The sequence below is a fragment of the Erythrolamprus reginae genome, chromosome 2, assembly GCF_031021105.1.
Source record: "Erythrolamprus reginae isolate rEryReg1 chromosome 2, rEryReg1.hap1, whole genome shotgun sequence".
In the NCBI taxonomy this organism is placed as follows: Eukaryota; Metazoa; Chordata; class Lepidosauria; order Squamata; family Dipsadidae; genus Erythrolamprus; species Erythrolamprus reginae.
Window position 1 is genome coordinate 304,244,362 of NC_091951.1, and position 16,555 is coordinate 304,260,916.

The 16,555-nt window shown below is 33.0% G+C and overlaps 1 protein-coding gene across 3 annotated transcripts in view; it reads right to left on the bottom strand.

Moving 5' to 3' along the window:
- Positions 1–16,555, bottom strand: part of RHOBTB3 (Rho related BTB domain containing 3) — a 64,031-nt gene that overhangs the window by 25,885 nt on the left and 21,591 nt on the right. For 2 of the 3 annotated variants that reach the window (XR_011558344.1, XM_070743007.1), the window contains exons 2-5: positions 13,285–13,469; positions 12,844–13,069; positions 9,576–9,768; positions 2,080–2,231 (exon numbers count right to left, since the gene is read on the bottom strand). Coding sequence is in view for 2 of the 3 variants with exons in the window: in XM_070743007.1 (XP_070599108.1) it covers positions 2,080–2,231; positions 9,576–9,768; positions 12,844–13,069; positions 13,285–13,286 (573 nt within the window). In the remaining variant the exon portion in view is untranslated. Of the gene's footprint in view, positions 1–2,079; positions 2,232–9,575; positions 9,769–12,843; positions 13,070–13,284; positions 13,470–13,581; positions 13,710–16,555 lie in introns of those variants that run through there. The other variant, XM_070743006.1, reaches the window with a different exon arrangement.

Below are 16,555 nucleotides of genomic sequence, written 5' to 3' on the forward strand. Positions count from 1 at the left end.
GAAAGTAATCTAACGAGATTATATATTTGTAAAAAAATGCAGCTGACTGTAGAGTACTGAAAGTGTTAGAAACTACTTTTTCAAAGTGTAAAAATCCTCCTTCCTGCTTCATTTTCTGTGAAATCACATAAATGCTCAGATAGAATTGCCACTGTGAGCAAGAGACAAACAGCAAATGATCACAGTTAACCTGTTAAGATGACAGTCCATGCTACCCTTACCTTTCATTGCAACAGGTAGGCAGGATGACATACTGTACACTATGAGGTCTAAATTTTCCTTACAAATTTAATAATACAACTTTCTAAGAACACCATAATAAAATAGTAAAAATCAATCATAATAAAATAAGTGATTTATATAATTTATAAAATCATAATTTTTAGAAGATACAAAAAATTTGTATGAGCTGATGATCCAAAGTCACATGTCATGAAAGCCATGTTTAGTATTGATTTAGCCTCGTAACAGAATTAGGAATAATTAACTATTCTGATTTGCAAGGCAAGATTAACACCAAAATTAGTGCAAGTGGAGTATTAAAATGCTTATCCTCAAAGTACAAGTTTTCACAAATAATATTTCCTACTTCACAGAATTTTTGTAAGATATAAATGTAATAATAGTTATATGACATTATATAAGCTATATGTTTTTTAAAAGTTACAATGAAACCATTTCTTTTTTATTTTACCAGCACTTATAAATATTGTAATTATTTTTTTAAATAAATGAGATATATCATGTGCTTACAGAAAAATATAATTAGCATACTTTACAAGTGATGATTCCTCATACTTTAAAAAAAAAGGTTTGAGGACTATATCTAGAGTAACTTTTCTTATTATTTTAGCGTATTGGTTATCCTATTTTTGATGTGAAAAGCATCATACCCATTGAAGCCACTTTTTAAAGCAGCTGAATTAACAAAGTTGGTGGCATAGTTGTTAGAATGGAGGCAAACTCTGCTCACAGACTGGAGTTCAATCCTGGTCACCTCAAGATAAATTCCTCCTTCCATCCTTACAATGTTGGTAAAATGAGAACCCAGATTGTTGAGGGCAATATGCTGACATTGTAAACTACTCAGAGTGCTGTACAGCACTACGGAGAAGAATATACATCTAAGTGCTATTGCTATTGCTATAATGGCTTATATTTAAAAACATTTTAATTAGAGAAAATCAACTTACTTCCCAATTAAGATTAGACTTCTGAAAAGTACGGAGCAGCTTGGGCTCCTTTTTTATGTTATGTGTTTTTGTATGTGTCTTTTTCTTGTCTTGGAATTAACAATAATTTAAAAAAAAAAAAAGGTTGGTGATCTACCAGTAGCAGCACATATTATTTCTCAGAAATAATTTGAGATTATTTGTTTTTAAGACACTAATTCATTTGTAAATGTCATTTATTCCATGACTTAATATATTACGTCTAAGTCGAATTAATTTAATGGTGATTAAATTACAATGTATAATATTGATTTCCCCAATGATCAATTGGATTTATTAATAGAAATGAATCAGCTTTCTTCCCCGTAGAGCCCACATGATGCAATGGCACTGATCTAGAATAGTAACTTCAGGTCATTAGATTTTTAAGTATTTCATGCTATTCTTTTAAAAATGTATTTTAGAATATTAAATATAACATGGCTGGAATGTCTACACTGAATTCTGTCAAATGACTATCACTCCCTCTTTTTATAAGATACTGCAGTGTACTGAGAAGAAAATACTAATCATAGTTCTGTTACACAATTTATAGTTATAAAAATAGTTTGGACTACATATATCTTCTATGTTTCTATATCGAGGTAATAAAATTTGAAATCCGTTCTCCCCAAATTATAGATCTTCTGAGTAATAGGATTGCAGTTTTCAGCAAACACGTTGCCTGAGAATTGAAAGTTTCAAACCAAATATATCTGGAGGATGCCAATTTGCACGGTGCATGATTTTGTGTCACATAGTTTCAAAATCACATAGTTTCACAATCATCACTAAACATCTGATCTGAATTTTGCAAACTCAAAAGAAAAAGAATCAAAGACTTTGCGTCTTAACATATTATACTTACCACCCCACCAAAATATTTTCCTATGTAAAAATCATTAAGGCTATGCAGTTCCAAGTAAGTGGCTCCTAGTTCTTTAGCAAGTTGAATTCCTTCAGAAGCTGTAACACAGCTACCTCTGTCTGAGATACACAAAGGACAAGTGCAGGGGACTTCTGTGAAAACAAACAATTCATGCCACGTGGTTTAAACACACTGATTCTTATTCAATGATTCTAAACTCTACCATGTTCATTATGCATTAAGCCGTGGCGTATTATACTCCTAAGGACCAGACTAAGACAAGAATTATTCAACAATTTTAACTTGGAATAATTATTTATTTATTTTTATAATAATGTAACATATTGTTATAAAATAATATAAAATATATCTTTATTATAAGATATTATTTTTCTTTATATATATCTTTAAAATTCTTAATATTCTTCATGCTACAATTGCATCGAAGTTTTCTGGGATACTGGAAATGTTTCCCGCCTGAATACAAATATGATTTACTATAGCAAAATTACTGTTCTTATACTGTAGGGAGGAAAAACAACTTTCTTCGATAAGAGACAGAAAATTCATTCCTTGGTTTCCTTTTTGGATTATTTCAAGCTGAATATAATAATCACATATAATTGGCAACAATTTAAAAAATAATTAATGAGAAACTATCATGGTTATTTAACTATACAGTGTTCCCTCGATTTTTGCAGGTTCAAACTTCGCGAAAAGTCTATACCATGGTTTTTCAAAAATATTAATTAAAAAATACTTTGTGGGTATTTTCCCTATACCACGGTTTTTCCCACCCGATGATGTCATATGTCATCGCCAAACTTTCGCCTGCCTTTAATAAATATTTTTTTAAGAAACTTTAATAAATAAACATGGTAAATAATAATCTAAATGGTTGCTAAGGGAATGGGAAATTGCAATTTAGGGGTTTAAAGTGTTAAGGGAAGGCTTGTCATACTGTTCATAGCCAAAAATAGTGTATTTACTTCCGCATCTCTACTTCGCGGAAATTCGAATTTCGTGGGGGGTCTTGGAACACATCCCCTGCGAAAATCGAGAGAACACTGTATATTGTTATAACAAATTAAGTCTATTTTAAGAGATATATTTATAGTATGCTAAATAAAATGTTACTTCTACAACAGTTTTTGTTTTCTTTCCCAGAGCCTTCCGTAATTCCCCAAAATGGGACTGAAAGGTTTATGGTTTTTGGGAATAATATGGGATGGAGCACTTAAGCTTCTCAGAAGTTCACAGAGAGCTGTACTGCTGAAACAGAATATTTATAGCTCTCAGGGCTGAAATGAGGGGTCCTCAGTATTTTCTGACTTAAGTTGTTTTCGTGCAGATGGTTTATTAACCAAACTATGGTATTCTCTCACCTTGGTTGTTTTCAAACTAGATAACATCATTAGTTGCCAGTAAGAAGTGTGACAACAACCCTTTACTAGCGCAGATGATGTTAGATAGTTAGATAATGTACAAGAAAACAACCAAGTACATATAGCACCAATGACCCCTTAGTAATGTTCTTTTAAGGTTCCAACCACAAAAATCACATTAAAAAAACCCCAAGGAAGACAGAAATTAAAAACAAAGAAATATCTATTTATTATCTTTTTCCAATGGATTACTTTCAGATTATTAAAAGCTGGTCTTTGAGAAAGAGTGGAAAAAAAATGAATCACACTTCTGGAGAAAAAAACAATAAACTGCAGGAAAAGAACTAATCAATCCCAGACCAAATGCTATAAAGACTGTTCTCTTGAGTTGATAAGCAAATAAATGGAAAGAAAGAAATTACAAGGATGTCTTTGGAAGTTACTACTAGATACAAGTTAAGTAGTGAGCATTTCTTCATTAAGTTACCTCATGGCATCTGAACATTGCTTTTAGCTGGGTGTCTCCCCACTCTCCATTTGGCTGAAAGAACACAAAGGCTATAAGACTGTGATAGCGAACTATTGCACACATGCCACAGGTGGCACACAGAGCCATATCTGAGGACAAGTAAGGCATTGCCCTATGTCAGCTCCAGCGCACATGTGCATGCTGCTCAGCTGATTTTTAACCTTCCTCAGGGCAGGGGAGGCCATTACCACCCTCCCTTATCTTCAGGAAAGCCTCCAGAGCCTAGGGAAGGTGAAAAATGGCCCAATGGGCCTACTAGAAGTTTAGAACTGAACTTTCAGTAGGCCCATTAGGCTGTTTTTGTCATCCCCAGGCTCTGGAGGCTTTCCTGAAGCCTGAGGAGGGTGAAAAATGGCACAATGGGCCTATCAGAAGTCTGGAGGCTTCAGTGAAGCCTGTACGTATGAATGAGGGGCAGCACATGCACAGGGAAAGGGCACTGCATTATGGATGTGCAATGGCTATCACATGCCTGCACACCCTTTTGCCACCCAAGCAAAAAAAAAAGGTTTGCCATCACTGTAATAGGAAGTACTAGAAATTTGAATTAATGGGATTTTGTGTGCATGAACCCACTACCCTACTATAACATGGCACCTCTGTCAATAGGACTGGACTCTCAGGAAACCAGTGAAATCTTATGATGGCTTCATCACTGTGAATGATTCATTTTCTTCTGTGCAATGTGTTTTTTAACAATGACTGTTTAATACTTTACATAATGAATATTTTTTAATGTATTTGTTTCAACTAAGATAGATAGATTGATAGATTAATAGATAGATAGATAAACAGACAGACAGACAGTCTTTTCGGAAGTAAACCATTTTCCTTCAATTAAATTCACTCTCAAAAGGTTTATAATAAAGAATAACAAATAAAAATATCTATGCATCAATACATGCAACAGATATTCCACTGGTTTATTATTAATATTGACAGTTCTTGCTTCTTTTTTAAAAGACATAATTCATTTTATTGAAAGATTATGTATCACACAGAAATTAACATCATTTTTCATTTAGATTTTCAGCTAATGAAAATGTTCAAGTATTAATAATAGTCCTAAGTGAATAGGCTATTGAACACAGTAAGGCAAATTCTGAACTGAAAGCTATCACTCAGCAAAGACATTGTGGTTAATATAATATTACAAGGGTATTCAATATTTATTGTCAGGCAGTCAATAAGCCTTGCAGACTGAATAAATAATTTTTGGAAAAAAGATATTCTTACAAGTGGTCAAGGAATTATTCATGCTTGTGTTTGTTTGTATGTGTGCAACCATAAAATTACTAAGACCTAAGATGAACTTAAATGCTTTTGTAAATGTATGTAATTGTATACACCTCTTCACACTACATTCAAAATTACCTCTATATCCACTGCTTTTAATAAACTGCAAATGAATTCCACTTGATAATCCTTCAGGAAAATATTCTCATTTATTAACAGTAGTAATTTATAGCTTATAAACCATTTTCAATAAATTATGTCCATGTAGGACAACAGCAATACAATGTAAGCAATATTTTTAGCTATCTCTATAAATACATCTATTAGCACATCCACACTGTCATTCTTCAGAAGTACTGGTGATACCATGAATAATGATTAAGATTTATTTCATAATAAATTTTCATTCTAAATCAGATATTAAATAAGTGAAGTCTTTTTATTTTTTAGTACAACTCTGGTACTGGTACGATATACAGCAATATAATAAAAAGGATGCCTTTGCATATGATTATTACAGAAAGGAAAGAACCTTTGGAGAATATTTCCACTTGAAATTTGAAATCCCAAATTACAAAATTGGAGTGTACTATTTAAGCAGTAAAATTCAGTCCTGTAATCCAATGAAAACACCCCAAACAATTACTTAACTAGCCTACACTAATACACACAACAAAGTGGAGACTACCACTTCTCTGATGAATTGGCTCTACTGTTAAACTGTTCTCACTGTTAGAAAACTTGTAATTAAGTCAGAATGTATCTTTCTGCCTTGAATTGTTCTTTCTGACACCATTTCATATATTTGGAGATTGTATCCTCTCTATCATCATTTTTAACACTAAGAATACCCAGCTCCTTATATCTGTCTTCATATCGAAGTACTTCATATAGTCATCCTCAATATCATTCTCTTAACTTGTCACAATTTCTCTGAATCTTTCTTCTAAGTGCAGTGTTCAGAACTGAGAGCAATGTGAAGTGGTTCTCACTAAAGCAAAATAAAATGGAAAGATTGCATTATTTAGACATTATGCTTCTGATGATGCAGTCTAAACTTGCACTTACTTTCATTGCATCCACATTACACTGCTTTCTCATAAATGCAGTACCTACATGCCCTACTGCCAATTTGACATTTCCTTCCTAAGAACTTGGTACTAAAGTTACTTTTGTTATTTCCAGACTAGTTTTCTAATCTATTTTGATTACTTTCAATGTTGCTGCTAATGTTTTAGCTATCCTAGTAAATGTTGGGGCATCTATAAATCTGATGGAAATTTCTTCCATCTCTTAAACTAAGATATTTAGAAAAATATTGAAGATACTAGACCTAGGATTGATCCATATAACACCTGCTCAATATCCCACTTCAGTATTCTTTAGTAGCACCGATGAGCATTCTTTTGAGTACAATTTTGAACCAAATGTAACTACATTGCTAAAGAGCTTATTTTGAATTGCTTTGCTGAAAGTCAAGATACATAACAAGTACAGCGTTTCCATAATCTGTTAAGAAAATTACCTGATCAAAAATGAGATAAGATTAAGTCTGGCATCCCAGCACCCCCATGGCCATATGATCCCAATCAAGGTGCTTGACAACCAGTTGATACATCCAGTTGTAGCATCCTGAAATCACATGATTATTATTTGCAACCTTCCTTTCCAGTTTCTCCATTATGTCAATGGGGAAAACAGCAGGGAAGGATGCAAGTTCCTGGGGTAAATCTTCTTGACTCACATGACGCCCCCCCCCCCCAGCCTCTCTGTGCATATGCCATACTGTTACTCTCATGCTTTGTACATCTTTTTTATTATTTTATTATTTATTATTATTATTATTTATTAGATTTGTATGCCGCCCCGCTACGAAGACTCGGAGCTGCTCTTCCAATCTTTCCAATCTCTTACTCTTGATTCTGACACATACATTTCAATCTCCCCAACTCACACCTCTTGTGCACCCTTCACACTGTTGCGCACCCTCCCATCCCCTCCCCTCCCCAGCCCAAACTAAACCTCTCATGTTCTCTCTTGCACCCTCTCCAACTCAAACCTCACTTCTTGCACATTCTTTTACACCAAGGCTGTCAAACTCATGGCCCTAAGGATGGACGTGTCACACACTGGCCATGCCCATTCCCAGTTTAGCGAAGGGGGGGGAAAGTCACAATATGTCACAGTGAAAACACGAGTTTAACACCCATGCTTTACACCTTCCCTATCCTGGGCCCTCGCCACACTCTTCTGCATCCATCCAACCCATGTTGCACCTCTCAAGAATTCCTTCACATCCTTCCTCCCCAATCCATGTCCCTCACTCTCCAACCCTCAAGACACCTCTCACATGCCCTCTTGCAAATTCTTCCCAACCCTCACAATTTATCCCTCACACCCCCATGTACCATCTTGCTTTCTTCTAAACACAACAGTAGTCACTTACCTGCATGCAGGCCTGGGACTTGCAACTTCCCGTGAGTTTCCCCACTGACTTAAGTCAGGAAAGTTGCCTTGGTTAATGGTTATAAAGTTTGATTAATGATAACAACTCAGACTGCAGGAATTGCCTTCTCTAAGAAATGCAATTGTGCTATACGCTGCTTAGCGATCAAAATTCAGGTCCCAATTGCAATTGTAAGTCTAGGACAATTGGTATAACTTCATATAAATATTGTCTAAAATCATTAAGTAATATTTTTAAAGAATCTTTTATGTTTTCATCGTCTTTACATAAACATCCATAACTATGCCATAAACATCCATGACTATATGGATCCATAACTATACCATAACTATACCATAAACAACCATAACTTTACATAAACATCCATAACTATACATACATACAGTAATTATACATTTCTGTCCAAAATGCCATAATTTTGGATGGAAATATCCCAAATATACTAAATTTGCACCTTTTATACTTCGATCTCCCATTTTTTTTCCTTCTATATTTCCTATTATTCTCCCCCTTTATCTTCCTCTCTTCTCTTAAAATCATTAAATAATATTATGAAAAAGCTCAACTGCCAAATATGTTTTATGATCAAATACTCAATGCACCACACAAACTGTTAAAATATCATGGAAATTATTAATTAATTTCCTTAACAAATAAAGACTGCTAATAAATCTCTACATTGATCAATATTCTAGTATGATCTTTTGGCATTAGGAGTTTAGATTAACAATTTCTGCTGCAGAATTTTTAATACTCAGCTGTGGTAAATACAAATATAATATCTACTCTAAGAAAAGGGTTTGTTACAGATACAATATAGTGGATGGTTTATTTTAAGTGTGTAAAATGCACTCTATGCATCACAAAATTATGTGTTTCTTTAGTATGTCTAATCTACTAGGAATTCAAGAATCTCTGAAGTTATACTAGTTTTGTTCCTTTACAAGTTCAGAAAGGCACACCGGTGCTCACAAAGAAGCAAGTAAAAATATGAAATGCCAAAACATATTGTCACAAATCCTATGACTTAAATATAATAAAAATAATCAAGTATGATACAGTAGACTTTGCATCATGACATTTTGTCATATTCCCATTATTAATTGTAATTAGTCATATATGGAAAAGTCATATATACTTCTATGGAAAAGCGATACCTTCCTGGGAAAATTTGTTCTTTATAGTTGAACCTACCAAATTTTCAAGAATCCCATTCTTCAACTCCTAACTCAGAATACTGCTAATCCTTTTAGATGGTTTTTAAAATGAGCATACAGGTAGTCCTTGTGTTACAACCACAATTGAGCTCCAAATTTATGTTGCTAAGTGAAACGTTTGTTATTTGAGTTTTGCCCCGTTTTACAACTTTTCTTGCCATTATTGTTAAGTGAATCACTGCAGCTGTTAGTAACATGGCTGTTAAATGAATCTGCCTTCTCCATTGATTTTGTTTGTCAAAAGGTCACAAAAGGGATCATGTGACCACAGGACACTGCAACCATCATAAAAATGAACCAGTTGCCAAGCATCTGAATTTTGATCTTGTGACCATGAGGATGCTGTAATGTCATAAGTGTGAAAAATGATCATGGTTTTTTTGTGCCATTGTAACTTTGAACGTTAACTAAATGAACTTTTGTAAGTCAAGGACTACCTGTATAGCATGATACTATTCTCGGTTTTTCTCATTTTTTTTCTCTTTCAACAGGAACCAATCAAACCAAGTAAAATGTTTTCCCGTAGAATATTACGTTTAGTTCTAGGAAGTATTAACTTTATCATGAGTGGTCTAATAACAAAGCTTTCTCATCATGATTCATCCAACACTTAGCATAATACTGATATCTCAGCTCGTTATAACATGACTTCTAGCACATACCGTTTTGTCTTGCACCAACAGCAGAAATTATAACCGGAACTGAACAGTGACTAAGTGTTTTCTTTATCAGTGGTGCATAAATATCTTTTATTTCTTGAAATGAAGACTTGTCATTTACAGAATATTTAATCACAATGATATCTGCTTCTCCAATGAGGTTCCGAGATGTGTACCAGTCACTTTCAAAAATATCCTATATACAAAACAAAAAGATGAAGCTAAATTCCCTTTTTTATTGTTCAAGAGATCAGAGCACACAACTATATAATAACTGAAAGTTTACTAAAACTTAGGAAACATTTCTTTTGGGGATATTAAAAATGTGTAAATCTGTCTGCAATAAATCAATTTGTTCAAACTTCATCTTGATTTCTATATCTTGACTGCAGCAAACTTTGATAACAAATCCGTTTTACAATTATGAGTTTGTATATATAGGATGACTAGATGAAACTAACAATGGTGTAAAGGATTTGTAATCCAGGTGTCTACATACATTTTTTTAAATGTATCTTTGATACACACACACACCAAAACTATCACTTGTTTTAGTTTAGATATTATAGCAATATCAATTTATTGGTGCAGTACTAATACATTTTGAAAGCCGAAACATTTGACTTTTAAAACATTATCCTTACTGGAAATTAAGGAAAAGGTATAACTGAAAATCCTGCCCTGGGTTTACTGGATAATAACTGCCAGTAGTTGTTCATTTCTGAAGTTCAGTAAACTGGCTATTAGAAATAAATTGCTAAAATTCCTAACAAAAACAGAGTTCTTTTTTAAAAAGGCTGTTCCAACCTCCTTTAATGATTGAAGAGCAAATAGCTAACTAAACAAAACACTTTACAAGGGCAGTTAGAAATACCATACTTTTTCTGAGATACTAAATGTGCCAAGTTAGGTTTTCCTACATTTTCCCAGCATTTATGAATACCATTGTACCCCTTAATCACTCCACCTTTTATTACAATCTTTATAATGCTTTTAAAGTTTGGGTTAGAATCATGATACATTTATTCTTATAAGAAATTGAAGTTCAACTGTTTTCCCGATGACATTCTGAAAAGCTCACAACTTTAGAAATGAACGGTCAGTTCAATGCCAATATTGTCAGCAATGAAAATTTTAAGCTACTATGAGGGAATTCTCTGTTGTTGTTTTAGGTTGCAGTATCACAATTCGAAAGACTTCAGTAATCACACAATTTGAAAACTGAATTAGATTATCCAACAATTTAAGTAACTGATAAAAAAAAGAACATTGGCTATGTTCAGAACATTCAGGGTTATGAAGAATACCCGCGAGTGGGAATGAAATGGAAATACAAAAGGTATCCAGGAACAATATTAAAAGAAGATGCAAAAAAGACTGTAGGAATAACAAAACCGAAATGACATAATGTAGTTTGACATAGTGAATATTAAGAGGTTTTACACCATGATTATTATCGACAGTATACACATCTCAATTCACATTCTGAACCTAACAAACTGTCCATTAGGAAATATTAGTGTTGAAATTCCTAGATTTTTGCACATGCAAGATATTGCTCAACCATTGACAGATATTGTCTCTCTATTTCAAAGAATCAGAGAACCTTATTTACATACAGGCAAAAATCATGGGTTGGGACTAGAATCATAGAAAATAGCAAACATTTCATCTGAATACAAATTAACACGGTAAAACCGCAAGCAATGTCTGATTTATATATATGTAAAATACTTCACAAACTGCTGAAAAATAATGGCCTCCATAAAAAGTTAATCTCAGATGCAGTTTATTTCTGAAGTTTTATATAAGACATATGTAAGTAATGGTTTAAATGCACTTTTAAGACAAAAATACAGGATCACCAGTTTCAATAATCTTCAATTATCTATGTTTGCATGTAAACGTATGAATTTAAAGTTAGCATGTAAATTTAGGGCATATTTTCATAATTATGTGGCACAGACAATTACCTTCAAATGTGCCCTAATTATTCTTCTGTCCCATTGGAAGTCTTGAGCATTAAATACATTCCCACCCCCATCTCCCAAAGTTATCTATACATATTTCATGTACAATACATTTCATGGATGAGGGAGGGAAAGGGAGGACTGAAGCTAAGTATTGATCCAGTAAATATAGAGACTAGATGTCATATCAGAAAAAAATGGAAAAAATGTGAGAATAATCTCTTCAAGCAAAAGTATTTTAACTAATTATTTGTGTTAATTAGCTATTAAACCTGTCCCATCACCAGGCAGTAAAGCCTAATCCTACATGAAACTTCTATAAAAGAAATCCTTTTGGCTCAAACAACTGCAGTAGTTATAATACTGTAGTGTTATATAATTCTACTATTCAATAATGTCGATGACAACAGTGTGAAAAACAACACTCTGGAGAGAATGATAAGAACTGCTTCATTACCTATTTCTCTAGTTTAGCTTACATTCTTAGTTTTTCTGACCATCCTGCAGATAGTGATTACTTCTGCTGTGATGTCCTAGTATTCTAAAAATACATTCACCCTAATATACCTTTTAACCTCTTTATGACACAGACTGGAAGCATATAATTTATATCGTAAAGGATTATTTTAAAATTAAAACTCTAGGAATATCATTCACAACTATCAGATAGTTTCAGAGGATGGATCCTATTAAATATATGTTATCTGTCAACAATAACTAAGATAAGCAGCATTTCACTTGTAAGGATTAAAACTACCAATATCATCTGACAATATTGATAGACTTTCACAGAAATGTAGCTCTCTTCTCTTTCAGATATGGGATTTATTTCTTGTATTTAAAATTTAAAATACAAGTTATTTATTCACATCTATATAAATTACTCAAAATCTCACATAAAAATATGAATCTAGGCTGTTGCTTATAAGTCTAACATCAGAAACATAGCTAAAAGCTATTTTTTGCATGATTAAGAAAAATAAGTGTCAATTTTTACAAGTTTACAATAATGCAGTATAAATAAAATTCTAAGTTGAAAGTTAAACAATTTGCTTTTAGAAAAAGATCCAGATTAAAATTTAACATTGAAAAGCCATATTATATTCAATTGGTTTCAGTAAAAGGTTTTAATCTATGACAAAAAAAATACTATTTTAGCACTTGGCCAGATTATAGTAAGACTACAGTTCTATATCTGATTGCAGTGAAATAAGCCTAATGGAATACTTTGAGACCTAGGTATTTCAGAATAGACATATTTACAATTGATTTATAACTTTTTTTTAACTACATTCTCTTACCCAGAGAGGACAGTCATGTACCACCAATCTGACATTTCCAAAAACACAAGCTTGATACTCGGTGAACGCGGGATTTCTAAGGTAACTGGCAGAGTTTAGTAACAAATTATTGTCAGTCTCTGAAACTAAAGCACTCCTCCCAAGATAGGTCCAGATCAAACTCTTCTGCTGATCATCCTCGGAAAATCCATCTCTTTCATTCCCAAAGGCTACAATGTGAACAGACCTACAAATAAATAACATTACACAATGTGTTGAATTAAGCGTTTACTACGACAAAATTAAGAAAATATAGGGCGGGGAAAAGAGGTAACCCAAATTATATGTATATATTTAAAAATGGACACGCAGACCGGTGAACACTGATATAAACACAGATGCACAGATATATTTGATTTTTTGCGGATTCCTAACGATAAAGGAACAAACAAATCCACATACATGATTTTAAATCCAGAATCACGAAAGCAAATTTCCTTGGGACTCCACAAAAGCTGCTTGCATTACAAATCCAAAGCCTTTTGAATTTATTCTTCCTCCATTTCCCGAAGCTCTTTCATTCACCTAGTTGCAATCGCTGTAGCTCGGGGGAGTTTCCGTTCATGTCTTGTTGAGCAATCTTGTCTCTGCAAGCCAGAAAGAGGGTTAGCTCCGTGACAATAGCTTGCTTGCTTGCTGTGCTGAAGATGAAATTAGAACACAAACTCAGCAACTACAAGCCTCAAGCTCAGCCATTACCTCGTGACGTCAGTATACGCTACGAACAAAGAATATTAACATCCGCAAAAAGGAAGAGTGCTCTGTATTCCTGCAAAGCCTGATACAATCAGGTGAAACCTACACACATAAACTATAGCGGTGGGAAGGGGAGCATCTCACTGAACCGAAGGAGACTACGCGATCTATTGCTGCTGCTGAAAAGAGATGCATAATAAATCCATGAGCTCACTGGCAGCCAATCCACTTTCAGAGTTGCTATATGCAAGAAGTCAGGCAGATCAAGTTAAGAGAGATGTCAACATTCTGTCCTCAATTTAAAATACCTTCCACTTGCATAAGATAGCAGCATTTTTTAAAAAACAACAGGAATACAGAACGTTTCAGATATTGTCCTCGTTTATTATCAACTAGCAGGCTAATATTAATTTTTATTTAATCTTAAAATAATTTGTTGGATGTATTTTTCAAAAAGTTCAATGATTTTCTCATTTCATCATTTTCTGTCATCAGTTGAAAAATGTCATTTTGAGAAAGAAAAAAATACTCCAGCATTTTAATTTCAGCATTTGCCCTGTTCTGGCCACTTCTATAAATTAATAATATTATAGAAACATCATTGCCAGTCAAACTCCTGAAGGAATATATCAAGTACAACTCTGATATTTACATGAAATACAGAGAAAAAGACCTTTCCTATATTTTGAATATACGTAGTAGTTAAATCTGTATTGCAAAAAGTATGCAACCTTATTTAATTTCCCCCCCAAATTGCTAAAGTACAGCTATTCAGCCTTGAAATGTAAAACTAGTTAGATTAACAGTAATTTTAACAGACAATAAAACATATTTTTCAATTGATATATTTTCCAAAATTTCAAATATAATCTGTTATTCAGAAAACAATTTGCTTAATTTAATGAATTTAGCATAGTATACATAGCAAATATATTATTTAACCTACTGTCATTGTGCAACAAAGAGGCATTCTCTAGTCTAGCCCAAGAGGTAAATACTGACAAACTTGGAGTTGCAAAGTACAAAAACAAATGTAGAGGAGAAAATCTGGTTAGCTCAAAACAGCCCAATAAGTACTAACAATATGCAATGTATTCTGATTGTTGCAGGGCAGAAACGTAATGCGAGAAATTAAGGGAGGAATTGCATTTTTTGTTAAAGCACTGGGGTTCTAATAAAAGAAATGTTAATAAAATAACTCCAATTAAAGATGATTCACAGTGGTTTATTTTTTGTCCCACTTTTGTAAAAACAAATTCTGGGAAAACACTGTATTCCCAAAAGATTCTGGAAAGTTTGGGCGCGCATACAAATATCCTCAAATGGAGCCAAAAACATGCAGGTGAGCTATCATTATTATAATTCATATCCCCTGTGAATTGAGATAGCAAAAGAAATATATCTTTATTCGCTATTTCAGTTCTTTGATTTTATTTTTTCTTTTCGTTTAACCCAATTGGAGTTGGGAGTTAACTGCCAATTCTAGGCTGATAATCTTTGTCAGCTGCTATTGGGCAACTGTCAACTCTGAGGCTGCTTGGGCTCCTATGGATCTTTGGCTAAGAATATTATTATTATTATTATTATTATTATTATTATTATTATTATTATTATTATTATTAATTAGATTTGTATGCCGCCCCCCTCCGTAGACTCGGGGCGGCTCACAGCAATATGACATGCCCATTCTAGTTGATGTTGCAGATAGGGAATGTTATATAAGTAAACTTAGTCATCTTTGTTCATCATAATGGGATCTGTAATTTCCCAGAGACAACAAAAATCTCTGCAGTTTTTTTTTAAATCACAGCCTTAAGCTTCATGTTTGTTTGTATGTTTGCATGTATTGCACAGACAGAACCAACAAAGATATGCAGTTAGAAGTTAGCACTAAAAACACACTGCATGTCTCAAAATATTATAAACTCCTATTAATCTTCTAATAGACATTAAAAACAACAAAATTGTTGCAAACCAGTATGTTTTATTAAAATATTAATATGCATATCTGCTCTAAACTATATGAATTTCTAATATAAATCAATGTAAATTATTTAAATTAAGCTTTTTCCTTAGTAATATAATTAACTGCTATAAATCTGTCTCATCTGATATCTTTCATTGTTATTTAAGTAGTTTAACAACCATAATTATCCAGATATTGAGCAAAGTGGTTGCTAAGTGAAACTTGACCATACCTATCTTATTTCAACCTTGCTTTACAAACCAAGTCGTAAATCCAAGAACTGGTTGTAAAATTACTTTTTCATACTGTTGAACTGCAAACAGTTGCTAAATGAATTAGTTGCTAAATGTGGACTACCTATAGCTTGGTCTTTATTATAAATGTTTAACCATCCACTGTATCTTATTTCCAGATCTCTTGAATAAGGGAGTCAAGCTGTAGTCAAACTACAGCACATAAAATGAAAGCCTAAACATGCACATTAGTTTTATTCTGATAGTTAAAATAATGTGATAACAATACCTATTACTTCAACTACCCACTGTAGCCTAATAACAAATTTAAGATAATATGCCAGCCTGGAATATAGATTTATGATCTAAACAAACATCATTGTGATCTCTCTCAGAGACTAATTATAGTGATAAAGCAAGATATTAAAATGGAACTCAAGATTTCTCTCTTGTCACAACAAAATTAATAGACAGAACTTTAAGGACCACAAAGTATTTTTAAAATAAATTTATTTCAGATTTTATATGATAAAATCAAACTTATGGAGAAAACAGCAATCTTTTATTTTCTTTGAATATAAAAATAACTTGAGTGTTCTTATAAAGAATAGTTGTACATAATTCTAAAACAAATCTACTAGCTGCATGTTTTTTAACTATGCTACTTTCTGCATTTAAAGAGGATAGTTTGAAATAAAGACAAATCATTTTGAAACATAAAAAATGGAAAGGCACAAAATATCAATGTCTGAATCATAAGCAATGCTGCTTCATTTCA